The 25,940-nt window shown below is 41.6% G+C and overlaps 4 protein-coding genes across 7 annotated transcripts in view; 2 read left to right on the top strand and 2 right to left on the bottom strand.

Moving 5' to 3' along the window:
- Nucleotides 1-1,393: 1,393 nt before the first annotated feature.
- On the bottom strand, nt 1,394-2,687 carry LOC113016294 (leukocyte cell-derived chemotaxin-2-like). Its single transcript, XM_026159028.1, has 4 exons — nt 2,611-2,687; nt 2,108-2,219; nt 1,870-2,021; nt 1,394-1,782 (listed from the first exon to the last, which is right to left on the bottom strand). The coding sequence occupies exons 1-4, from the start codon at nt 2,633-2,635 to the stop codon at nt 1,523-1,525; spliced, it is 549 nt and encodes a 182-aa protein (XP_026014813.1). The 5' UTR covers nt 2,636-2,687; the 3' UTR covers nt 1,394-1,522.
- A 9,504-nt stretch (nt 2,688-12,191) lies between these two features.
- LOC113016293 (tubulin alpha-1D chain-like) lies at nt 12,192-13,860 on the top strand. The gene is made up of 4 exons (XM_026159027.1): nt 12,192-12,209; nt 12,325-12,547; nt 12,650-12,798; nt 12,874-13,860. Exons 1-4 carry the CDS (start codon nt 12,207-12,209, stop codon nt 13,843-13,845), a joined length of 1,347 nt encoding a protein of 448 aa, XP_026014812.1. The 5' UTR covers nt 12,192-12,206; the 3' UTR covers nt 13,846-13,860.
- A 1,696-nt stretch (nt 13,861-15,556) lies between these two features.
- On the top strand, nt 15,557-24,640 carry LOC113016055 (tubulin alpha-1A chain-like). 3 transcript variants are annotated; one of them, XM_026158541.1, is made up of 5 exons: nt 15,560-15,599; nt 16,666-16,888; nt 16,987-17,135; nt 17,218-18,144; nt 24,461-24,640. In XM_026158541.1, exons 1-5 carry the CDS (start codon nt 15,597-15,599, stop codon nt 24,506-24,508), a joined length of 1,350 nt encoding a protein of 449 aa, XP_026014326.1. In that variant the 5' UTR covers nt 15,560-15,596; the 3' UTR covers nt 24,509-24,640. The 3 variants fall into 3 exon arrangements, with proteins under 3 accessions (XP_026014324.1, XP_026014326.1, XP_026014325.1); XM_026158539.1 differs by lacking the exon at nt 24,461-24,640 and having other exon boundaries at nt 15,557-15,599; nt 17,218-18,665; XM_026158540.1 differs by lacking the exons at nt 15,560-15,599; nt 16,666-16,888; nt 16,987-17,135; nt 17,218-18,144 and adding exons at nt 19,715-19,796; nt 22,065-22,287; nt 23,300-23,448 and having other exon boundaries at nt 23,534-24,640.
- A 413-nt stretch (nt 24,641-25,053) lies between these two features.
- ptprnb (protein tyrosine phosphatase receptor type Nb) overlaps nt 25,054-25,940 on the bottom strand; it is a 57,237-nt gene continuing 56,350 nt past the window's right edge. For both annotated transcript variants that reach the window (XM_026158534.1, XM_026158533.1), the window contains one exon: nt 25,054-25,741. In XM_026158534.1, the coding sequence (XP_026014319.1) occupies nt 25,670-25,741 (72 nt within the window). In that variant the 3' untranslated portion in view covers nt 25,054-25,669. The remainder of the gene's footprint in view (nt 25,742-25,940) is intronic.

The following is a 25,940-nucleotide window of genomic DNA, read 5'->3' on the forward strand; positions in this document are numbered from 1 at the left end:
ATCTAAAAACTGCAGGACACCGGCCCTCGAGGCCTGGAGTTGGGGACCCCTGACCTAGAGACTCACACAACCGCAGTGCTAGGTTACATCACGCACTGCATGGACACTGTCACCATGGAAAAGCGTGTCCGGGTCTACCCCAACTGTAAACCCTGGATGACAAGTTAGGTTGGGGCATTGTTAAAGGCACACAACTCTGCATACAAATCTGGGGACCAGGATATGTACAGCAGAGCAAGAGCAGACCTTAAAAAAGGCATCAGAGCAGCAAAACTGGACTTCTCGAACAAGCTATTGGATCACCTCTCTGATAACAACTCCAGAAAGGTATGGGAGGCCCTGAAACATATCACAAGGCAAAGGGACAAATACAGATAATATAGACATCTCATTAGCAGAGGAACTTAACCGCTTCTTTGCCCGCTTTGAGAAAACTGCAGACACCCCCACCATGCACACCGCCCTGCCCTGCCCACAGCCTCCTCTGAGCACAGCCCTCACACCTTTAGTCTCCAAGAACACCAGGTTCGCAATGTGTAAAGAGCAGTAAATCAGAGGAAAGCTGCTGCCCCTGACAGAATATCTGGGAGAATGCTCAAAGCCTGGGCTGTCCAGCTGGCTCCTGTGTTCACCATTATTCAACCTCTCCCTGTCACATGCCACTGTCCCTCACTGCCTGAAATCAGCAACAATAGTCCCAGTCCCCAAGTCCACCACCATCAGTAGCCTCAGCGACTACAGACTCATCACTCTGACTCCAGTGGTTGCAAAGTGCTTCGAGAAGCTGGTCCTAAAGCACATAAAGGACTGCCTCCCACCCAGCTTCGACCCCCAGCAGTTTTCCTATAAGGCAAACAGGTCCACTGAGGATGCAGTTTCCACCGCCCTCCACTCTGCTCTGCATCACCTGGAGAATCCTGGAACATCAGTGAGGATGCTCTTCGTTGACTTCAGCTCGGCCTTCAATACCATCATCCCAGGCCTTCTTATAGCCAAGGTGGTAAATTTGGACTCCCTCCTCCCCCCCCCCCCCCCCCCTCCCCCCTCCCTCCCACGCCACATGTGCATGGATCAAAAACGTTCTCACAGACCGTTCACAATCAGTCAAGGTTGTGAACGGTCTCCCTGGACATCTCGACCGTGCCAGCTAGAGATGTCTCTCCAGAGCCAGGGCAATTATAAAAGACTACCTCCATCCTGCCCTCTGGAAAAAGGTTCAGATCCATCAGGTGCAAAACCAATAGACTGAAAGGATATTATATAACTGGACTTGTATACAGCCCCACAATGTTTCTGTTTCAATATTTCACCTTTGTGTTCCAGCTACCCAATTTCGCTGTGCAAGAAACAGCACAATGACAATAAAAGCTCTAAAGTCAAAGTCAAAAGCAAATTAATATTTCAATTTTTTTAATTATCAAAAGGCTGAATAAATGCTCCATTTTCAAAAGGATTAAAGCTGTGCAAGCCATTTTAGATAAAACAGACACAGTTAAGAAAAGAATAAGTAAAAGCTTCTTTCTTAGGCGTAATAGTGTGGCAGATCAAACCACCAGAATCGTCCTGGTATTAATTCCGTTTCTTCAGAAGGGACACGAGTCTGACATAAGTCAGAGAAATACTCTGTGGGGTCTTCACTTCTGTTACACATCTGGACGTGGATGTGCGAGGTGATCCCTTGGTAAACGCTCTGCATGGGCAGCATTGTGCCAATCTTCTCACCCTTATCCACCGTTCCTGAGGTTTTGATCGGCTTCACATAGAAAAGTTTGAAACAAAGACCTGCAGGACACAAACACAACCACTCAGTCATTAAATCGAAACCAGGATCAATAACACAATCAGTAACAAGATGAGCGGTGGACTGACCTTCTCCTGAGAGGTTGATGCCCTCGTCGATAGCTTTCTTATTGGGGTCATTATAGACAATCAGGCTCCCTTTGATTGTCACATCAAACGGGGCTAAGACATCTGAGCCGTCACTGCACTCGATGTCCACACCTTTGTGAAGTCTCCCACCCCTGAAATCCAGCAGACATCCAGCTGTGAGCAGCTGCTTCACATCATCCAGCCTTACATTAAAAACAAAAATGTGTTCACAGCTTACCGCGAGGCTCCGTAGTGTCCCTCTCCCCAGCTGTCTGATGTCCTCTGGGTGTTGCATACATTGTCACTGCAGAGCTGACCGAACTTAACAGCATCACACATCCACACCACAGCTGGAGATACACAGAAATACTCAGACTTTCATAGATGCAACCTTAACGTTTTATTTTAAATCTTATCAATAAACTAAATTTGGTCATCTAAAAACAATTTTATTAGCTGATTGGTTAAAGTTTTACTTAAACAGTTTATAAATATGCTAATTAAATGTGCATTCAGGTAAACAGACACAAGCCCAAATGTAAGTTTATGTTTTTACTGACGAAAGTTGTGTTTTAAGTTCATTTTTTCTTCTGCTCTCGTGTCATTCGCAGTGAATTTTTATACGTTATATGTTGTTGGTAGGAACAAATTGAATGCATAAAACCACCAAAACATTGAGAAATATTGACCTCTAACAGGTTTAACATGTAAACGGCTAAATCGCTGTTGGGATTTCCTCACCCAGTAAAACGAGGATGCGTCTCATCTTTAGACCTTCAGCTTTGATCCAGATACTGAGTTTCTGCTGTTACTCTCACAGCATTTATAGCCTTCAGTTTGAATGTGTCAGCAGCTGAAAACAAACACATTCTGGAGTTTTGATTATTCAAATGTTGATGATGAAACTCTTGAGTCTGTTTGTGCTTGTGTTGCATCACTTGGTTACGCAAGTAATCCCAGTATTTGCAAATCTGAGTCTTTATTAGGGTCCAGGTCTCTGCAATCCAAACAAGAGACTAAATCTAACTCTATGGCTTTAGCCGTGGTAAAGAACTTCAAAAGTTAAATATGTAAGCTAAAAGTATTAGTATCAGTAATGGTGTCGGCAATACAGGCCCTGTATTTACTCTGTATCGGATTGATACAAAGTTTGCAGTCTCACACACATTTCTTATGTTCTGATGAGTCTATCAGTCTTTTAAGCAAATTTTTTATCAGATTCATTTTAAGATTGTAAATTCTTTTTTTCTTTTATTATAGAATACATTATATATTCTTTATTTCGTATTAAGTTCAAAAGGAGTACAACATATTAATTAACAACAGCACTTAAGTTCTTTATGTAAATATGACAGGTTTAGCCACACAAGCTAACTTCCTACTGCAGTCACTGCAAACTGAAAATATTTATCGACAATAAAGAAAAAGTGAACACTGAGAATCATCTAAGCATCTAAGAATCATTTAAGGATAAGAGTGTTTGATACCGGGATGCTCTTCTCTGCTTTTTGAGTTTGAGAGAGGTACCGAACAAAAGAAAACATCCCCATTACATATTAAACATCAAATATTAAAATCAGTTATAAAAACTCATACGTCACTAGCTGGGCCCACGTCCTCATTTTAAGTTTGACAGTGTTTTAGTAGGTAAAGGTGAATGCTTTGACATGAATTGAGCTGCGGTTTGGGGAAGGCCTCGAAGGGGACTGGCAGCGGCTCCCGGGCCGGGCAGATCCCCATGTACTAAATAGAAGTGAAGAAGTTGAAGACTGGAGAAGAAGGAGGGAGGGGAGGTGGGGCACGTAAACAAGAATGATCAGCTTGAAGAACTAGGGGAACCTATATAGATGACAGCCGAAAGGAGTGTGTTTGGAGGCGTGGTCCTACTCCTGAAATTCCGATACATAATCTCCAATTTAAAGCACATTAGCACAGTACCCAAAATACGCAATGAGTTAAAAAAAAAAGAAGCTACTTCAGATTATACAGTGGGGCAAAAAAGTATTCAGTCAGCCACCGATTGTGCAAGTTCCCCCACTTAAAATGATGACAGAGGTCAGTAATTTGTACCAGAGGTACACTTCAACTGTGAGAGACAGAATGTGGAAAAAAAAATCCATGAATTCACATGGTAGGATTTGTAAAGAATTTATTCGTAAATTAGGGTGGAAAATAAGTATTTGGTCACCTCAAACAAGGAAAATCTCTGGCTCTCACAGACCTGTAACGTCTTCTGTAAGAAGCTTTTCTGTCCCCCACTCGTTACCTGTATGAATGGCACCTGTTTGAACTCATCATCTGTATAAAAGACACCTGTCCACAGCCTCAAACAGTCAGACTCCAAACTCCGCCATGGCCAAGACCAAAGAGCTTTCGAAGGACACCAGGAAAAGTATTGTAGACCTGCACCAGACTGGGAAGAGTGAATCTACAATAGGCAAGCAGCTTGGTGTGAAAAAATCAACTGTGGGAGCAATCATCAGAAAATGGAAGACATACAAGACCACTGATAATCTCCCTGGATCTGGGGCTCCACGCAAGATCTCATCCCGTGGGGTCAAAATGATCATGAGAACGGTGAGCAAAGATCCCAGAACCACACGGGGGGACCTGGTGAATGACCTGCAGAGAGCTGGGACCAAAGTAACAAAGGTCACCATCAGTAACACACTACAACGGCAGGGAATCAAATCCCGCAGTGCCAGACGTGTTCCGCTGCTGAAGCCAGTGCATGTCCAGGCCCGTCTGAAGTTTGCCAGAGAGCACATGGATGATACAGCAGAGGATTGGGAGAATGTCATGTGGTCAGATGAAACCAACTGGGACAAAAAATCGGCCCGGGCATTTTAACTAGAGACCGGCCCACCAGGATAAAGATTGAAAATGTGACGTCATTCAGGGGTAAAACCGCAAAGGATTCTGGGAACTTGTGGCAAGAGGTACTAGTGCACGCAGGCTTTCAATTGAACTCAGTTACACAGCGATAAAAAGAAACACAAAAAATGGCAAGAAGCTGTTGTATTATTAACTGCAACAGCCGGTCGCATGACAGCCACGGGAAGCCGATCGTTTTTTATCGGATTACGTCGTTGAAGAGAAACTTTTTAAGCCATGTTTCCGAAGTAAGAGCCGACGGATGGTCTGGATATACCAAATATAACGTCTCAGAACACTCCAGCTCACATGTTAGTCTGCTCCAAGCATTCCCACAAAGGTCATAGTTTTTTAGTAGTTAATACGTCATTTTTCTTAACATAATTGGTGATATAGGTTACAAACAAGTCTGGCGCTGAACAGAAATTGTCGCGCTCCTTTATGCTCCTTTATTTATTGTGTTTATTGTGCATAAATAGTGAATTGTCCTGACACAATATTGCGTTTCGCTTCTGTTATTATGGTACATTGACAAAAACATATACTTTTATTCACAGGATAAAACAGTTGTTTTGTATCACCAATTGTCCAGTGTGATTACAGCATACAGTATTATTGTCACTGCTACATTTCTGTGATGAACCAGAAATTATTTCCACTACTAATTAATTACCATTGAGCTCAAAGGTTATATTAGTAAACTGTTAACGAATGTGTATTTATGACGATGAGACTGGTAAACTTACCTTTGTTCGTACGATGGTCTTTCGTTCTACACGGTGCGTTTCAAGGTCCTGTACCCATCCGTCGGTAAACTGTACCTGGGCTTGTTGCAGTGACCTGAAGTTACTAAACTTCATGAGTGTATGCACTCACTCCAAGAACCGTATAATTATAAATCTGAGCGTGGTGAAAGTTGGGCAGCACGCTAACGTCTTTTGTCCACTCTGTGTGCTCGTAAGGGTCTGACCCTTTCACACCATTGAGTTTTTTTCCTCGTATCTTTTCTTTGTCTTTTCGTCGAGTCTGTCTTTGTACGGACCGGCATTGTTCTCCTTTTGTTTTGTACATTCCTTTTTTGTGCGGCAAAGAAAAAACAAGAAGGTGTTGGAACCGGAGAATGAACGTTTTGCGGTGCTGCAAATGCTTGCATTTGATGCAGTACTTGGATTGTTTTGCCACTAGTTCCCGGCAAGCAATGCGCGAAAATCACGTGATTGCTAAACAAGGGGGCGGGTGCATTCGGCCTCCTCGGCTGTAATTGGTCCAGCCCAGAGTCGATCATGACCAATTGGCCAATCCAACACCTTTCATTATACCCTTCCAAAAAAAAAAAAAAAAAAAATCCATCGGCCCATAAAAACAAAAAATCGCCAGCGGCCCACTGGGCATATGCCCGGTATGCCCGATGGCCAGTCCAGCTATGGATGAAACCAAAGTAGAACTTTTTGGTATAAACTCAACTCGTCGTGTTTGGAGGAAGAAGAATACTGAGTTGCATCCCAAGAACACCATACCTACTGTGAAGCATGGGGGTGGAAACATCATGCTATGGGGCTGTTTTTCTGCCAAGGGGACAGGACGACTGATCCGTGTTAAGGACAGAATGAATGGGGCCATGTATCGTGAGATTTTGAGCCAAAACCTCCTGCCATCAGTGAGAACTTTGAAGATGAAACGAGGCTGGGTCTTCCAACATGACAATGATCCAAAACACACCGCCCGGGCAACAAAGGAGTGGCTCCGTAAGAAGCATTTGAAAGTCCTGGAGTGGCCTAGCCAGTCTCCAGACCTCAACCCCATAGAAAATCTGTGGCGGGAGTTGAAAGTCCGTGTTGCTCGGCGACAGCCCCAAAACATCACTGCTCTCGAGAAGATCTGCATGGAGGAATGGGCCAAAATACCAGCTACTGTGTGTGCAAACCTGGTAAAGACCTATAGTAAACGTTTGACCTCTGTTATTGCCAACAAAGGTTATGTTACAAAGTATTGAGTTGTATTTTTGTTATTGACCAAATACTTATTTTCCACCCTGATTTACGAATAAATTCTTTACAAATCCTACCATGTGGATTCATGGATTTTTTTTTTTTTTTCACATTCTGTCTCTCACAGTTGAAGTGTACCTCTGGTGCAAATTACTGACCTCTGTCATCATTTTAAGTGGGGGAACTTGCACAATCGGTGGCTGACTAAATACCTTTTTGCCCCACTGTATTTGATTACCCAAAAATAGGTTTTGAAGATTTGCAGAAAAAAGTTCCTCATTCTGTGGGTTCATTATTTCAGGTTTTGCTACCTGATAATTAAAGACTGCCCAAAATTTTATCTGAAAATTTTTGGGCAGATGTAGATATTTTATTCAGGAGTAAAAAATATCTGCAAGCCGAATCATGTTTATAATTAGCTGTATTAGGTAGAATTTTACAATTATAATGCAAACGAGATGCCCCCCCCCCCCCCCCCCCCCCAACATAAATACAAACACAGGAACACATGCATACACACAAGCACACACACGCTTTCTATTCATCTGCTGATCAGATGAACCTAGGAAAGAGAATCAACGCACTGAGATCTGAGTCCTCATTAGTGAAATTGTTAATAATACTGCCAAGCTAAATAATTTTACTCTATTCATAACCTTTTTGTGTTTTTGATATAAGTTAAATTTATTATTATGCATAAATATTTGTATACACCTGATGGTGTTCTCCCTTCTGTTGTAACACTCGGATGTTGACACAGAGGGGTTCCATAAACGCTTGTTTGGATGTCCTTGAAAGCTAATAGTTACATCTGGGCACGGTTAATTATTACTACTTTTAGCAGGTTCAGGTAGACATGTCGCGAAACAAGACACACTGGAAACATGTTTAAAAACAGAGTGAAAGAACAACGGTCAGGGAAGGTCTGTTTTTTGTGTCTTTTGGACACCTGAAGGGTCTGACAGCTCTGCTGAAGCATAAGAACTGCATCTTTGCTGCTTTAGCTCAGCAGTGTCTGTTCAATAAAAAGAAAAGAACACATTACTCCTTATGCTGCTTTTGGATATATAATTAAAACCAAAATTAAAAACTAAAGAGCAATTAAAACTTTCACAGATCAGAAGTCAATCCACAATATTTTATCACTACAGTTTGATTCTTCATCAACAGAATGACCGTTACTTAGTGTAAGTGATCCTGATGGTCTGGACATTCAGGGTCATTTTGAAGACCCAGACCCTGAACCATGGTGCTCATCTTGAGCATCTTGGCAAGGCTGGACTCCAGGATATTAAAGTAGACTTTGATGGCAGGCAGGAATGGCAAAAATGGTCATCTAAAGTTTCTACTCAGAACATCTAATACAAACACTGTACAAGCATTCTGTTGTGTCTGATGTTCCCAGTTATAAAATCTGATTATATAAAAGATTTTTGAGATTTGTTTGCCGCAATGTCCTCTGCAAAGTTTACTCTTCACACATAGGGGTGGAGCTCACCTTCAGCTTGAAGCCCTGCAGGCTATTGGTGTAGCCAACCACCGTGCCCCTCCAAACTCTCACCAGGCAGACTGTGTGAGACAACAGCTCGATGCAGTACTTGGGTTTGTCCAACTCCCCAAAGACAACACAGGCAAAGAAACAGTTCATTATTCAGACACCGACAGAGCACTGTGTAAAGTGTGACACGGGGAAACGTGCTAACATCAAAATAGCACTGGTTTCCACTATAAAACATGATTACAGTGATGGACTCTGACTTATGATAAAGTGCACCAGGATGATAAGTAATACTGAAAATACTCAGAATTGATTGGATCTACTCTGACCTGCTTTTTTTTGTGCCAAAAAACTTAGTTCAGGGTTAGACCTAAGTTTAACCAGGTGTCTGAGCACTGGCAAACGTTCATGTTCAGTTAATCTGTAAAAGGTCATTAAAATGTTCTTCCTGTTGATTCTTTCTGACAATCTCAGATGAGCTCACACTGAAATTAAATCTTTGTCTATGCCATGAGGAAGGACTATGAAGAGAACAAATCAGGGAGTGCTGAGGCTAAACCTTGGCCTCTCCCCATTGGACAGCCAATCACAAATATTTATTTATTTATTTATTTATGTTTGGGGTTTCTTTGCCTGTCCTTTACAGCGCTGTAGCAAACAGAATTATTGTCTAATATTTATTTTCCTAAGTGCTCTTTTGCTATACTGGACCACTTGATTGTCATATTTAGAAGTTTTTTATCAGGATTGTTTATTTATTTATTTGTATTTTATTTTAAGTATTTACAATCAGAACTGAGAGGACCGGGGGACTGGAAAGAAAAGACAGACAGAGCCGGGGGGCAGACTGAGATATTGCACAGGCCCTGCCAAGCAGTCACCAGGAGTGAGCCAGTGCACACCCGAGCACTCAGCCCTGGACGCAGAGAACCACCAATGTACCAGCAGGTGGGGCACCAGCCACTGGCAGGGAGTATGGTGGGGGTAGATAAACCCCCATACCTAGGGGGAGAGAGGAGTGGAATCTAAGACCCAACCTGACACAGACACAAACATTTATTCCCATCCTTACGTACACATACACAAACACTCAGCTCTCGCCCAACACAGACACACACAGACATGAACCATACACACACTCCAGAGTCCAGACTCTGGAGTGGAGATGAGCAGACCACCCCAATCACAAATATTCCCAAGACCACTGCCTTACAATCCTTTACATCATATCTTTCTGATGTGGCTGCTTATTATTATTATGCATATTATTTCCGATTTATGTGCTCCCTCTACTGAACATTTTAAGCACTTTTATAGATATCTCATATCACTGCTACTGGAATGATTCAGTTATATGTTTCTTTTTTAAGCCTCATGAGGTATCACAACTGCGTGTCTTACACAAGTGCTTAGACAGTGCAAAAAGCTGGATTAGCATCTCATGCTAAACCTTCCATCAAATTTTGACTCTGGTTTTACTTTAGATGGTCATTACTGTTTCTTCGAGATTGGATTACTGTAGCTCATTATTCACCTTCCTAAAGCATCATTGGACCATCTGCAGACTGTACAGAACACTGCTTCCAGAATTCTGGCCAAATCAAAGAGATTTTCTAATGTCACAGCACTACTCGTCCAGCTCCAGTGGCTTCCAGAAAACATTTCAAGCTCTTGGTTCTCACTTATAGGTTTCTAAATGGTCAAGCACTGGCATATATTAAAGAAAAAGAACTCTAGGGGGTCCCTAAGGTCCTGAAAACTAAAGGTGACTGAGCCTTCTCAATAGTACCACCAGGACTCTGGAACTCTCTCACCTTTAGTTTGAAGTCTGCAGACTCTGTTGAGCTTTTTAAAAAGCAACTAAAAACTTCTTTTTACAACTGCTTTTAAGTAACTTTTTCAGTGTACTGATGTGTAATGTTTTTTCTTGCTTCTGATCAGCACTTTGGGACCAATATCTTTAAAGGTGCTATTGAAGTGAAGTTTTTACTTTACTTTTTACTTTACTTCCTCTTTTCTTCTCTCTCTTGCAACTCCATCTTCATCACCTTTGTCCATTATATCGACTATCCGTCCTCTGCATATGTCCAGTCCTTGCCTCTCTGACTTTGTCTCCATGCTTAGATCTTGTTGAATTCCTCAGGCAGCAGCATCACAGGTCAGCTGATCACAGCCTGTAAACATAATCTACTCACAGTTTAAATTATTACAAATTATTTCTAAGTGATTCTTTTTCCATCTTAGGTTTATCTCAACAACAGCATAGAGCTATTCTTAAAAATTCACTTTGTTCTACATCACATGTAGTCAAGATGAGCAAAATCATTAGAAAGTTTGTTCCCTTGTATTAATACCATTTTCAGTTAGGTCAGTTAGCTTGGCAAAAAAAAAAAAAAAAAAAACGCTGGTGGAAATCTCCTAAAGGGCTTACTTTGGACCACTAATTACTTTCAACTTGAATACAGATGTTGAGTCAGTACCTCAGTGTTTACCAGAGTCGTTTTAAAAACAGATGTCTATACTTCTACTTAAGCAAAGAATGTCTGCACTTTTGCCACCCCTATCTGTTTGACAGTGACGGTCCTTCCCTGTACTTTGCAAGTTTCAGTGACTAGTTGACATTTGGGTGCCCTCCAGCGACAAAGAAATATATAATTCATATAATCTGTTGACTCCAATCTGCATTTTACATGTGCATGTGGAAAGCCTTAAAAAAAACTCCTGGTTAGACCTGCACAGTCACCAGATCTCATTCCAATAGAGCACATTTGGGTTATGGTAACAGGGGAGATTCCCATTATGGAATTGTAGCAACACAGTTAACCAGTGTAAAGACCACGGGCCAAATGAGGATGGCTGCAATTCATTGCGCTCTGGGTTGAGGGCCCACTTCAACAGCTGGAAATCCCCACATATGAGACTCAAACCCACAATCCTGGCTTAGGAGGCCAGTGCCTTATCCATTAGGCCACTGGGGTTACATGCTGTGATGCATGTGTGTAACCTGAACTGTGTGGGACACTGTCATGTTAATATGGATAATCTCTGAGGAATGTTTCCAGCACCTTGTTGAATCTATGCAATGAAAATTAAGGTAGTTCTAAAGGCAAAATGGGCTCCCACCTGGTTCTAGTAGTACCTAATAAAGTGGCCAGTGGGTATACACTGTAGGCTTGTCTCCCTGACTGTTTATGTTCCCTTTTCTGTGGTTTTCTAATTCAGTCCCTGGCTCTTTGTGGTCTTATGGTACTTCATAACAAAATGCAAATATGCAAACATTTAAATGTAGTCAGAAAAAAGGGCTTAAATGAAATAGCCAAAGTCAAATCCTAAAACTAATTAGGCTACATTTCACATATGTAACTGGATAAAGCTTATAAAAAGCTATTTTATACATTATCACTGAAGCCCATGAGTTGTTAAATTTCTTGTTAAAATTACTTACGTTGCTTACATTAAAGAACAGACTTTATAGTTTCTCTTCTTATCAGTTTCAGTAAATAACATTGATCCTATAAGCTCAACTTGCTGAAGTGCCCACAAATGTAACTTACATCTGGGCAACGTACAAACAGGCTGTGAGGGGGGCTGTTAAAAATATTCTGTTTACAAATATTTGGGGAATGTAGAATTCCTTTGACTCTCTCACATGGAGCTTTGAGCCCCCCTCAGAGCTTTGAGTTTATTAACCACTCTGTGCTTTTTCCTTAGGTGCTTGTGAGTTAAATGAGTTTTGTGTGCCTGATGTATGGGCTCAGGGTTATACATTATCTTTCCACAGGAAAAATGGTCATGGATGTGTGACCGAGCGTGTCGGGACAATGATTTTGCCCTCTGGTAAACTCAGTTAACCCCCATTTGTGAACAACAAGACCCGTTACTATAGAGTTTGGAGATACTATAAGTACCAGAGAGATCTTGAGAGAGAGCAGATTTCGCCTGCAGATCCTCGCAGTCAGCAGCAGGAATTTAGAACCATGGTAAGTTTCTGCAGTGTCTTACAGACTCTGTAATGTCCACTTTTAAAGGTGTGATAGTGTTGCCTATTAGATTCCACAAAGCCTTTTCTAATGTTGATGTGGCCTGGTCTTGCAGCGGGAGTGCCTCTCTGTTCATGTTGGCCAGGCAGGCGTCCAGATGGGAAACGCATGCTGGGAGCTGTACTGCCTGGAGCACGGCATCCAGCCGGATGGTCAGACGCCCAGTGACAAGACAATCGGGGGAGGAGATGACTCCTTCAACACCTTCTTCAGTGAAACCGGGGCTGGAAAACATGTTCCCAGGGCTGTCTTTGTGGACCTGGAACCAACTGTCATTGGTAAAATTTCAATTTTTTAATATAAATTTAAATATATTTATACGTAAAGGATTTGAAAAGTTTTCTCATATACTCATATACAGTTATTTTTCGTGAATATAGATGAAGTCCGTACAGGAACCTACCGGCAGCTCTTCCACCCCGAGCAGCTTATCACTGGAAAAGAAGATGCAGCCAACAACTACGCCCGAGGTCACTACACCATCGGCAAAGAGATCATTGACCTGGTTCTTGACAGAATTCGTAAACTGGTGAGTTTATCTACATGTATTAGTTTAGAGTGTAGTTATGTATGGAGAAAATAGTGCTGTTTTGTTCCCCTGCAGGCTGACCAGTGCACAGGGCTGCAGGGTTTCCTCATCTTCCACTCCTTTGGAGGAGGAACTGGCTCCGGTTTCACCTCTCTGCTCATGGAGCGTCTCTCCGTTGACTACGGCAAGAAGTCAAAGCTAGAATTCGCCATCTATCCAGCTCCTCAAGTGTCCACAGCTGTGGTGGAGCCCTACAACTCCATCCTGACCACCCACACCACCCTGGAGCACTCTGACTGTGCCTTCATGGTGGACAATGAGGCCATCTATGACATCTGCCGCAGGAACCTGGACATCGAGCGTCCCACCTACACCAACCTCAACAGGCTGATTGGTCAGATCGTCTCCTCAATCACAGCCTCCCTTCGCTTTGATGGAGCCTTGAATGTGGACCTGACAGAGTTCCAGACCAACCTGGTGCCCTACCCTCGCATCCACTTCCCTCTGGCCACCTATGCCCCTGTTATCTCAGCAGAGAAGGCCTATCATGAGCAGCTCTCTGTAGCTGAGATCACCAATGCCTGCTTCGAGCCAGCCAATCAGATGGTGAAGTGTGACCCTCGCCATGGAAAGTACATGGCCTGCTGCCTTCTGTACCGTGGTGACGTGGTTCCTAAAGAAGTGAACGCCGCCATTGCCACCATCAAGACGAAACGCACCATTCAGTTTGTGGACTGGTGTCCTACAGGTTTCAAGGTGGGCATCAACTACCAGCCCCCCACCGTGGTTCCTGGAGGAGACCTGGCCAAGGTGCAGAGAGCAGTGTGCATGCTGAGCAACACCACTGCCATCGCAGAGGCCTGGGCTCGACTCGACCACAAGTTCGATCTGATGTACGCCAAGAGGGCCTTCGTCCACTGGTATGTGGGAGAGGGAATGGAGGAAGGAGAGTTCTCAGAGGCCAGAGAGGACATGGCTGCCCTGGAGAAGGATTATGAGGAGGTGGGAACCGACAGCATCGGCGATGAGGGAGAGGGGGAGGAGTAATACGTTTTAGTTTTGCATAATGATATCATTATTGTATTTCAGCAGTGAGCAATGTCATATTGGTTTTTTATATATATGTGTGTGCATGTGTGTGCAAAAATAAACCAAGAGTGCAAAGCATTTGTCTGTCTGTGCATTTCAGTTTCTCCCACTATATGTGTCTCCTCCAGCAATGTGCATGTTTGCTGTTGAACTATAATGACTTGTCTGTTGTTGTCAGCTGACACCTGAAAGCAAACAAGGCCTGAGAGAACAGTAACTAGGGAAACCAAGTGTGAGCATGTTCTTGGAAACCTTAGGTGGTAGTTTGTGGTTACAGCTCTAGGGTTACCAGCAGATGCACGGGTGAAAGATTTAACAGTTCCCAACAATAGATTACACGGGTAATAGCACACAAGGTTTACACAAAAACATCTTCTAAGGAAAACAGGTTTCTGAAAAGGCATCAGTAGACAGTAAATCTGTACTTTAGAGGATTGGTTCTGAAATTCATTTTGGGTTATAAACTTCCTAAAGCACTTTAGTCAATATAATATGTCCATTTAGAAACTGGGGAAGTTCTTGTTAAACCTAACCTGTTAACTTCCTCCAGTTCACCAACAACCCTCTTAGGTGTAGGGTTACACTGTATAGTTTTATTTAATTCAATCTTATTTATATAGCACCAAATCACAATCGCCTGATGATACTTTAGATTGTTCCTTCAGAACAAGCTGTGGGTGATGGGAGGAAGACATTCTAGTTTCAGAAACTAAAAGATATTACTTTTTAGATCTTACATATTCTGGCCTACTGGCAAATGATTTCTATCTGGGTAAAAGAAACTACCTCTACCACAAACAGGTTACTGGTGACCTGGTGGTTTTTAAGAAATTAATCTTTTGAGGAAAATTCCTTAGGAAAACATAATCCTTTGTTAATCTCCAGCCTCAGGTATTGCATTTATGCGGTTTTCTCAATAGTACCACCATACTCCCCTTTTCTTTCTCCTGTGTACATAGCTGAAAGCTCTGAACTGAGACCTACTGGAAAAGAAACGGTGATCTCAAATGTCAGCTGGCTTTGAGGAAAGCATGTTGCAATGTTTTCCTTGGGGAATATGCTGCCTTTGCATTGCAAATGAATCTTGACTAAAGTGGTGATGCAACGGTGAGCTGTAACAAAAGCCTATTCATTCACTCTGGGGAGGTATCCGTTATCATTCATTTGCAAGATTAGAAAACCCAGGCTGCCAATGTGTCACTTCAACATGACCAAACTTCTAATTTGAGCAGTATTTCATTAAAGAAGTAATGCTTGACACAGAAACTTTTTTTTTAAATTAAAGAGTTATGAGTTAGAGCCATCCACAGATAAATGTTTCCATCATATTTAAATTTTTCATTCAGATCTGAACCACAAGGTACTGACTGCACAGACAGAACAGCAGATTTACCTTAAATCTAACATGAAAAATTAGGTGAGGTGACACAGTTATGGGCCAAATATTTCACTGTTGGTTACTTGTGTGTATAACAACAGCTTTAGTACCTTCTGTTTGTACAGTGGGTTTTCTTTTTTGTGTTCTGCACCCTCATTTGTTATTGAAGGAGCTGGTGTTTGCTTCTTCAGCTCCTCCAGTTACCACAACATTGCAGGCTGTTGCTTGGTGATGCTTGGCTATAAAGCAGCTTACTGCACTCGCATTTCACACACAATATCCCCAGCCACTCCTCTCAAGTGAACAAGGGACTCCTCAAAGCTCCAAAAATATGGTGAGAAGCCTTTCATTTTCTGTTTAAGTTCCTCTGTTGAACAGCTTCGGATGATTTCTGAGAGAAAAAAACCTCTCACAGGGACATTGGGTGTATAAAATGGAGTGTGATTTTTTATTTATTTATTTATTAGTTTATCTCTTTCTTGGAGTATTTATTCTTTCCAAATGCCTCCTGTATTTTTCTGCATCTTACTAAGTTTGGACCCCCTTTCAGTTTACTTCCTGTTTTATTTTGAAGGTTATATTCTGGTGTGGTTTTCTTTGTTTCCCATTCCTTTCTTTGTTCTTTTCTGATCTTTCTTAAATGTCTGATTAAATTCACCTCTTCCTTTTAGCCAATAAAAATAAGTTTAAAAAAAAAAAACTATTCTGAAACCAAAACTGATTCAAATGATATTTTTTTATTAACCAAGTAATTAAAATTAAATCCAAATGTATAGGAAATGTCTTTAGTTTTCTTCTTTAGTTTCAAATTTGGTCAAATGTGTCAACATATCAAGCACTGAAACTGGCATGTCTACATGACAGTATTCATGATGGTATGAGAGTGGTTTATTTTAATACGCTTTCTAAACTTCTTAAACCCCCACTACAATAAATGCCCCAGTTAATTTGTGAAAAAACTAAAACACTGAAACAAAAAATTTAAAAACAATAAAGACTAAACTGAAATGAGCAGGCCATTCTAAAGACTAACTGCAAATAAAGTGAATTGAAAACAAAAAAAGATGAAAACATAAATAAATAACAATAAGTAGTGATAAATTTGTACATCTATAATAACTCTGATATATAGTCTGTGCATATGCCTTTGTCAGTTCATTTGAGATGTTTTTCCTGCCATTGTAGTACAGACCTTTGTGTTCTTTAAGTTACCAATAAAAAGTCCCCTTTTGATGCTACAAAATACAACAGAATTTCTGTCTGCCATTGGGGTTGTTTTCTGTTGAATAATCTCCTCTGATTAGTGTATTAAAGCTGGAAAGAAAATCTGTGACAAAGACATTAAAATGTAGCTTTTACTTCAGATCTTTGTTTGACATTTGAACCACTTGTTCTTGCAGCGTGAGTGTATCTCTGTCCATGTTGGCCAAGCCGGTGCCCAGATAGGCAATGCATGCTGGGAGCTGTACTGCCTGGAGCACGGCATCCAGCCGGATGGTCAGATGCCCAGTGACAAGACCATTGGAGGAGGAGATGACTCCTTCAACACCTTCTTCAGTGAAACGGGAGCTGGAAAACATGTTCCCAGGGCTGTCTTTGTGGACCTGGAACCAACTGTCATTGGTAAGAATGCAGGAATAACTAGAGAGTGATAAATTAAGTGTCAAACCAAACCACCATTCCTAATCTTTGAGTATACTCTCAATGTCTTCCAAATACAGATGAAGTCCGTACAGGAACCTACCGCCAGCTCTTCCACCCCGAGCAGCTCATCACTGGAAAGGAAGATGCAGCCAACAACTACGCCCGAGGTCACTACACCATCGGGAAAGAGATCATTGACCTGGTTCTTGACAGAATTCGTAAACTGGTGAGTTTATCACTTGTAATGTCATGAGTTAAAATTTCCAGTGTAACTAGTAACAATAAAAAGATTTATTTTCTACCACCAGGCTGACCAGTGCACAGGGCTGCAGGGTTTCCTCATCTTCCACTCCTTTGGAGGAGGAACTGGCTCGGGTTTCACCTCTCTGCTCATGGAGCGTCTCTCTGTTGACTACGGCAAGAAGTCAAAGCTAGAATTCGCCATCTATCCAGCTCCTCAAGTGTCCACAGCTGTGGTGGAGCCCTACAACTCCATCCTGACCACCCACACCACCCTGGAGCACTCTGACTGTGCCTTCATGGTGGACAATGAGGCCATCTATGACATCTGCCGCAGGAACCTGGACATCGAGCGTCCCACCTACACCAATCTCAACAGGCTGATTGGTCAGATCGTCTCCTCCATCACCGCCTCCCTTCGCTTCGATGGAGCCTTGAACGTGGACCTGACAGAGTTCCAGACCAACCTGGTGCCCTACCCTCGCATCCACTTCCCTCTAGCCACCTATGCCCCTGTTATCTCAGCAGAGAAGGCCTATCACGAGCAGCTCTCTGTAGCTGAGATCACCAATGCCTGCTTCGAGCCGGCCAATCAGATGGTGAAGTGTGACCCTCGCCATGGAAAGTACATGGCCTGCTGCCTTCTGTACCGTGGTGATGTGGTACCCAAAGATGTGAATGCCGCCATTGCCACCATCAAGACGAAACGCACCATTCAGTTTGTGGACTGGTGTCCTACAGGTTTCAAGGTGGGCATCAACTACCAGCCCCCCACCGTGGTTCCTGGAGGAGACCTGGCCAAAGTGCAGAGAGCCGTGTGCATGCTGAGCAACACCACTGCCATCGCAGAGGCCTGGGCTCGACTCGACCACAAGTTCGATCTGATGTACGCCAAGAGGGCCTTCGTCCACTGGTATGTGGGAGAGGGAATGGAGGAGGGAGAGTTCTCAGAGGCCAGAGAGGACATGGCTGCCCTGGAGAAGGATTATGAGGAGGTGGGAACTGACAGCATCGGCGATGAAGGAGAGGAAGAGGGGGAGGAGTTTTAAAGCTAAATTAATCAATGAGATCAAGTCTAAGTTTCTTTCAAACAAACTGAGCTGCACATTCCTGTAGGTTTTAGACAATAATCTGACAAAAGCTTTGTTTGTAGCACAGTAAAGCCTTTTGTTGCTCCTTCAGTTCTGTGAAATTAAAACTACTACCTATAAGCCTTTCAAAGTTGGCAAGCACCTCGACATTTGCATTGTTGTATAATATTCTTAGACCCTAGTTTCCACTCTACAATCCTCTGTTTGCAGTGACAAGATATCATGTTTACCGTGTGTCTTTTTCTTGAGACATTAAACTGACAAGTCTTTGTCTAATCATGCTGCACAACTCAAGCTTTATTTGCCCTTCCTGAATAGCCTGAATATCTAAATCTTACGCACCAAAAAAACAACGACCCAGGATTAGACCTGCTTTCCCTGTAGTGTTTGCTCTTCATCCATAAAGAATAAATGTGAGGTAATCACTTGTTGCAGTTTATTTATTCATATGTTTTGGAACAAATATGTCATTATGTTGTCTTAAGGAGGTTTTCTTTGTCATTATTTGAAAGGGAAGCTGAACGAAAGAATGCATGTTTGCGAGCTTTTTACATTTTATATGACATATCTCAGAAATAAGTTTAAAAACCCTTAAATGACTGCAATTAAAAATAGTATAAAAATATATTTTTTTTAATCGCTAAAATTAACAACGGGATGTGAAGAAACAACCACTTAGAATTCACGTCCTAGTTGTGTTCATTTTGGTGAGGAGATATTAAGTGAGTGTTTCAGTGTAACCTTTGTTTTACAAGGTAATTCATGAACAACACGTCCTGAGTTGAAATGGCAGCCTGGCAAAAGACAAAGGTTATTGGGAAAAAGGGGGTAAGAATCAAAGGAAAAAAGTAAACACTTTTTAAAAGCATTTTTTTTAAAGTTAAAAGTGTCTAGGTATAAGACACACTTGTATGAATGTGTTTGTGGGTGAAGCTTATAGCAGAAAAGCACTTTGAGTGCTCAAAGTAGATACCAGAGAATGTCTCATAACACCCACTTTACCTGGTGGTAAAAGTTTTAATCAAATTCTTTAGAGGGTAATTACAACAAAAGTTAAAAAGTCACAGTTATATGTCATCACTACAATAACGTCAGTTCAACTTTCTTTGTTTTCCCTAAAGAAAAAAAATCAAGAGTTAATGCACCTTAATTTCAGTTTTTCAAATTATTTTCAAAGTATTTTTCATCTGGCTCTCTGAGCCCAACTAATATTTAAAACTTTATTTCAAAGCCTGATGGACAATTATTGTAGGCAACGGTGGCTTTTAATTCACCTTTTATCCAGACTATCTTTTTTGTTTCTGTCTTAACACGAAATGTGAAGACACGTTTAGAGCTGAAAAGACGACATACTGAAAGACGAGATACAAAATCGGACCGTATGTGAATGCAGCACTACCCAACGTTCGTTCCCGCCAACAGGAAATTCAAACCTTCGGTTTGGCTACGCCCCCTCAAAAAGTATAAATAAGACCGGCTGCTCTTCCGCTCTTCAGTCCTGCCTTCACCAACCGATTCTTCAACGTCGGGTCGAAGGAGAAAACAGCACAAAAATGGTAAGCTTAGTAAACGTTTGTCGGTTTTTTTTAAAAATAACGTTGCTTGCTTTCTTTTTAAGTCACATAATGACGGGTGTTACAATAAACGCAAGGTTTTTGTTAAAAAAAATAAATGATTAAAAAAAACTGCCAAGCGCTATGGACTAATTTATTTAAATCTTAAAATATAGCTCTAAGTAAAAGTATTTTGAATATATTTTTTTAAAAAAAATTCTGTTTTGTGTACGCATGTGCGCACTTAACATTATGTAACGTGGAAGCAGGCCAAACTGCTGGCGCAGTTAAAACTAAAGAGACAAAAAAAAGAGTGCAGATCAAACCCCACGAGTTCGTAATAAAAAAGACGTTTTAAAGAAATAGAAATGGCCTGTAACGGTCGTGTGCACACGTGTCATGTCTTTCTGTAAGCGGTCGTGCTGAAACTGAAACTTCTGGGTTTTTTTTTTTTTTTTTAACTGGCGCCATTAGATAACGCCCTGTCCGTGAACGTTACACAGAGGTGGGGATCAGAGTGGGGGCAGGGAGCAGAGCTGCTTCCGCTCTGAATGGATTTTTTTTTTTTTTTTCAAAACTCCTCTGCCCGCAGGGTGATTTTTAGTGATCTGCTGTTTTTGGGAGGGGTCACCCTGCCATGTTGGAGCTCATCAGGCATGCGGAAAGCCCTACCTAAGGGTAAAACTGCTGCTCGGATGTTCCGGTGTTGTGCCAAAAAGTGATTGTCTGCCAAAAACTGATTTCCAGTGTTTCTGTGTATTTTTTATGTGTAATATCTTTACGTATGTTCGTAAATAGACTTCGGTGAACAGGGGATACAAAGGGGTTGCATAAAGAATTAAAAAATTATCTGTTTTTTAAGTATCTTTAGAACTTGTACTTACATTATAGCCAATCCGGTCCTTTATCCCCATTTAAAATATTTTTACAGAACTATTGTAATATTTGCTGCCATTTCTGCTGTCCTGTTGGGCAACTTACTCTTACAAAATACATTTTTAATGTTAATGAGATTTTTTTTTTTTTTTTTTTACTGCATAAATAAAGGTTATATAAAAGTCGCTGCCAAAAACTGATTGCGGCTTGTATCTTTTTACACGAATGTTGTTTGTGGCTCAAGATGACTTTATGTCAAGGGATGCATTTGACATATGTTTAACATATTATAGCCCAACAAGTTACTTATAGCACTTTAAATATGAGCAATTGCGTTTTGGCAAATACCGGAAATCACTTTTTGGCAGACAATCACTTTTTGGCACAACACCGGCATGTCCTGACACTGCACTGAAGTTAATCTTTTTTCCTTTCACACTCTACAATTGAATGTGTCTTGTTTCCAAAAATCTTACAAATGAAATTACTAAGTCTTCTGAATTAAACATTTTTAAATAAATGTTAATGTTTTATGTCATTAAACATTCAGACACTTATCTCTAACCACCTACACCACTTTGTTTTTCATTTCAGAATTATTATTTTTTGATCGTACTTTAACCCACGAGTTTACTCACTATATAGAGGGTAATATTCTCAACGCCTTTGTTACTTGCTTTAATAAAGAACCTAAACCTTCAATAAGACTAATGGGAGGTTAGTTTTTTAAATCGGGTCTAGATACTTACAGAAACTTTAAAGTTCAGTCAAATTGATTAGTACAATTAGTTACACCTTTGTTAGTATCACATTCAACTCTCTTTTTGCTTCTGAGGGTTCTTGATTAAAAAGACTTTGAGAAACAACCACACGAAGGATGGAAATGGACATAACCAGGAAACCACTTTAATCTGGATTCCAACAGCTCATTTCCAAATATAGGAAAATAAAACTGTCGGTTCACCTTTTTAGACTTTCTGTTGGATTAAAATCTTTCAGTGTTTGGAAATGGTGCAAATATTTACAAAGCCCTGTTGTTCACGAGAACATGCAAGTTTATTACTACCTTAAAAAGCTTTGACCTTCCTCAAAAGTAAAATAATCTGGACTGTAATTAGAGTAATAGTATACTTTTCCTGTTTATGATCTGCTGTGTATTTGCTAACCAAGATCAAAATATTAAAACTGATATGGTGCCCTATTAACCAGGGTTTTTCATGCACTCACCCAAATGCAAATAACCAGTTTTGGCAACAAGGTTACTTATTCAAACATACATGACAGTCATAAATATTTGATCATTTATAGACTGCCTTAAAATGCAGTTCTGTGATAAACATTGTAAATGCAAAGCAAGAGCTAGGCTAACTCATCTTTTCCTCTGCTCTTCCACAGCGTGAGTGTATTTCAATGCACGTCGGCCAGGCCGGAGCCCAAATGGGCAATGCATGCTGGGAGCTGTACTGCCTGGAGCATGGCATCCAGCCGGACGGTCAAATGCCCAGTGACAAAACTATCGGAGGAGGCGACGACTCCTTCAACACCTTCTTCAGTGAGACTGGCGCTGGCAAACATGTTCCCAGAGCAATCTTTGTGGACTTGGAGCCGACAGTCATTGGTAAATATTTCTAAATGTGCAGCTTGGTCCCTTATTTTAAAACCAGTTGTGTATGAGAAAGTTTAAATTAATGTTGAAGTTCCCCACAAATGACTACAGATGAGCAAAAAGTCAGTAAGGTACACATCATTCTCCAGTATATTTGCAACTTCACCAGATAACAAGAGATCGATCCCCTTTCTGTGCCATTTTCTTCAATCTGCTTTGATCCTTTCCCTGCTGATACCAACACTGCTGGCTCTGAGCTCTGGATTACATTAGCCACTTTACTTTTGTTGCCGTCATTAGGAACATTTTTGTCATGTTCTCTGACTTCGTATCACTCAATCAGTGGAACAGCCTCTTGATGTTTATCGAAGTTTCCCCTAACTGTCAAATTCATATTTGGTCAGACAGGTTTTACTACAAAAATCTGGCTTTCTTCTGACTAATGCTACCAATCTTCCATTTGCTATTTATTCGTGATGTCATTTCCATTTTGTTAAACTCCTGCACAGTTGATGTGGAGCACTCATAATTTTGTTGTACATGTACCATGACAATAAAGGGCTATTCTAATAGAATAGAACAGAATAGCTAGTTGGCTGCTCACTGTTGGTGCTAGCAGCACAAATGAGGCACTTGAAAGCAAAACTAAGACCCACATGCTTTGGTTTTAGCCTTCACATAGGAATTGGTCCAAAGGCTCTTGGAGGCAGTTGCAAAAGTCAGAGTTTTTCATTTTTAAGTTGGGTTGCCATCCATTATGACTTGGGCAATAAAAGTGAGTGTTGACTCACAATTTTTTCAAATTAAATAAATGTGGTCGAGTTACTTTAAGTTTCTTGTAGGAAGCCACTTCATAACCCCTCAGTAAATGGTCTAAAATAGGCTTAAATATAGCTTCATTCTGAATAAATGATTTTACTCATAGCATAAATTTTTGCAGCTTTGGACACAAATATAAGAAAGGCGCCCAGTGTTTCATGATGAAGTGGAGCCACCACTAAAGGTCTATTTGTTTGTTCCTCAGATGAAGTCCGTACAGGAACCTACCGCCAGCTTTTCCACCCCGAGCAGCTCATCACTGGAAAGGAAGACGCAGCCAACAACTACGCCCGAGGTCACTACACAGTGGGTAAAGAGATCATTGACCTGGTTCTTGACAGGACTCGCAAACTGGTGAGCACAAATCTTTGGAACAAGTTAAAGCTGGTGCTTTTAATAAGACTTGAGGGTTAACGTTTCAGACACTTTTATTTTCCAGGCTGACCAGTGCACAGGGCTGCAGGGTTTCCTCATCTTCCACTCCTTTGGAGGAGGAACCGGCTCCGGTTTCACCTCTCTGCTCATGGAGCGTCTCTCCGTTGACTACGGCAAGAAGTCAAAGTTGGAGTTCGCAGTTTACCCAGCTCCTCAAGTGTCCACAGCCGTGGTGGAGCCCTACAACTCCATCCTGACCACCCACACCACCCTGGAGCACTCTGACTGTGCCTTCATGGTGGACAATGAGGCCATCTATGACATCTGCCGCAGGAACCTGGACATCGAGCGTCCCACCTACACCAACCTCAACAGGCTGATTGGTCAGATCGTCTCCTCCATCACCGCCTCCCTTCGCTTCGATGGAGCCTTGAACGTGGACCTGACAGAGTTCCAGACCAACTTGGTGCCCTACCCTCGCATCCACTTCCCTCTGGCCACCTATGCCCCTGTTATCTCAGCAGAGAAGGCCTATCACGAGCAGCTCTCTGTGGCTGATATCACCAATGCCTGCTTCGAGCCGGCCAATCAGATGGTGAAGTGTGACCCTCGCCATGGGAAGTACATGGCCTGCTGCCTCCTGTACCGTGGTGATGTAGTACCCAAAGATGTCAATTCAGCCATTGCCACCATCAAGACAAAACGCACCATTCAGTTTGTGGACTGGTGTCCTACAGGCTTCAAGGTGGGCATCAACTACCAGCCCCCCACCGTGGTTCCTGGAGGAGACCTGGCCAAGGTGCAGAGAGCAGTGTGCATGCTGAGCAACACCACTGCCATCGCAGAGGCCTGGGCTCGACTCGACCACAAGTTCGATCTGATGTACGCCAAGAGGGCCTTCGTCCACTGGTATGTGGGAGAGGGAATGGAGGAGGGAGAGTTCTCAGAGGCCAGAGAGGACATGGCTGCCCTGGAGAAGGATTATGAGGAGGTGGGAACCGACAGTGTTGGAGAGGAGGACGAAGGCGAGGAGTACTAGGCTTCTGGAAGGTCCATTTGCTGATTGCTGTAGTTCAGTGTTTACAAAGCAATATTGGACTTGTATCTTTCTGCAGTTCTGCACATTCCAGCCAGCAATGCATTTATTCCAAATAAAACCACAATAAAGTTATACTTTGTCTGTGTTTACTTTGGGTCGGAATGAATGCAATCTCTCAAGTTGTAATGTGTACATTCTATGAAACATGAAGTTCAGAGAATTAGAGTTTAAGTTTTGTGTGAATTATTTTAGTTATTTATTTTGTTTTGTTAAATGTAATCAAAGTAAATGCTTGGAAATGAGTGACTCAAACCTGGTTAGCTGGAAGAAAACTTGCAGAAAAATTAATTTAAACATTTGTAGCTCCAGCTAATCAAATTGAAGAGTCTATAAAAAGCTATTAAAACATGTGAAGAGATCTAAATTTAAAGGATTAAAATGGTGCAAGTATAGCTAAGTGGTATGCATGGATGTAGTTCTACAAAACCGCAATAAAGAACTGGCTGTCGCGAAGCCTCAGACAAAGTCAGAACTCGCATGAAGTATTTGCAGCACTTACACACGAAAAGATTTATTTAAGGTCTTACAGATACAAAATAGCTTTTATTTTTTTCTCTTAGAATAGTTTCTTTTTTTTTTAAGATTTTCTTTTATCTTGCGTGAGGCAACAAACAATATTCAGAGACAAAACAATCCAAATGGCACAAAGGATGTTAGTCGTGTGAGGAGAGGAAATTAAATGTCAGTCTTCACACTGCATTACAACACTTTTAGAGCATTCAGATGCTTTCAAATACATGTAGACGTAAATATGCATTTTAAATTTAGCTTATTCCTTGAGGCAAAAGTCAATTCATTTCAACAGCTACAACACTTTCAGATTGGATTTCAACAGGTAACAATCAGATTTAAAACTGAAAACCACTTTCAATAGCCACATGATCCAGGTTTAATTTTCATTACTTCTTTCTCCTGAAGGTCCCTGGACACACCCGTGTCAACTATCGAAACAGATTAACTCCTTGCTAAAATCTTCAGTCTCTGTGACTCCTATTAATGCTGTCGTTTGTCAGTAGACAGAAAGAGAAAGGTAGGTTACAAGTCAAGCGCGTGGGTCAAGTCGTTGGGGTCCGTTCATCAGAGCCCTGCTCGATACTGGTTTCACTGGGGCAGAGCTTTGAGAATGGCATTCACCTCCTCAGCAACTGCAGTCAGTGCAAACTCAAACTGGTCCTGGAAAAGAGAAAAGGCCAATTTTCCATTGGTACTCCCCGAAGTTAAAGGAACTTAGCGTAAAGTAGAAAATACTGGAAGCTAAGAAATGCTCAAGTCTGTCTGCAAAAGTATTGTACTCTTATATGCATTTAATGTAAGACTGAAAGACATATCACTGAACACAAAGACTAGTAGCAAAACATCCCATCAAAAGTTT

Source organism: Astatotilapia calliptera, chromosome 23 (assembly GCF_900246225.1).
Source record: "Astatotilapia calliptera chromosome 23, fAstCal1.2, whole genome shotgun sequence".
NCBI classification, from domain to species: domain Eukaryota; kingdom Metazoa; phylum Chordata; class Actinopteri; order Cichliformes; family Cichlidae; genus Astatotilapia; species Astatotilapia calliptera.

Excerpts from the sequence above, each read along its gene's own strand:
- LOC113016294 (XM_026159028.1), bottom strand. The coding sequence starts at position 2,635 with ATGAGACGCATCCTCGTTTTACTGG. Across the intron at positions 2,022-2,107 it reads GGACACTACGGAGCCTCGCG|GGGTGGGAGACTTCACAAAG; the intron begins GTAAGCTGTGAA and ends GCTGGATTTCAG. Across the intron at positions 1,783-1,869 it reads CATCAACCTCTCAGGAGAAG|GTCTTTGTTTCAAACTTTTC; the intron begins GTCAGTCCACCG and ends TGTGTCCTGCAG.
- LOC113016293 (XM_026159027.1), top strand. Across the intron at positions 12,548-12,649 it reads CCTGGAACCAACTGTCATTG|ATGAAGTCCGTACAGGAACC; the intron begins GTAAAATTTCAA and ends TCGTGAATATAG. Across the intron at positions 12,799-12,873 it reads TTGACAGAATTCGTAAACTG|GCTGACCAGTGCACAGGGCT; the intron begins GTGAGTTTATCT and ends GTTCCCCTGCAG.
- LOC113016055 (XM_026158539.1), top strand. Across the intron at positions 16,889-16,986 it reads CCTGGAACCAACTGTCATTG|ATGAAGTCCGTACAGGAACC; the intron begins GTAAGAATGCAG and ends TTCCAAATACAG. Across the intron at positions 17,136-17,217 it reads TTGACAGAATTCGTAAACTG|GCTGACCAGTGCACAGGGCT; the intron begins GTGAGTTTATCA and ends TTCTACCACCAG.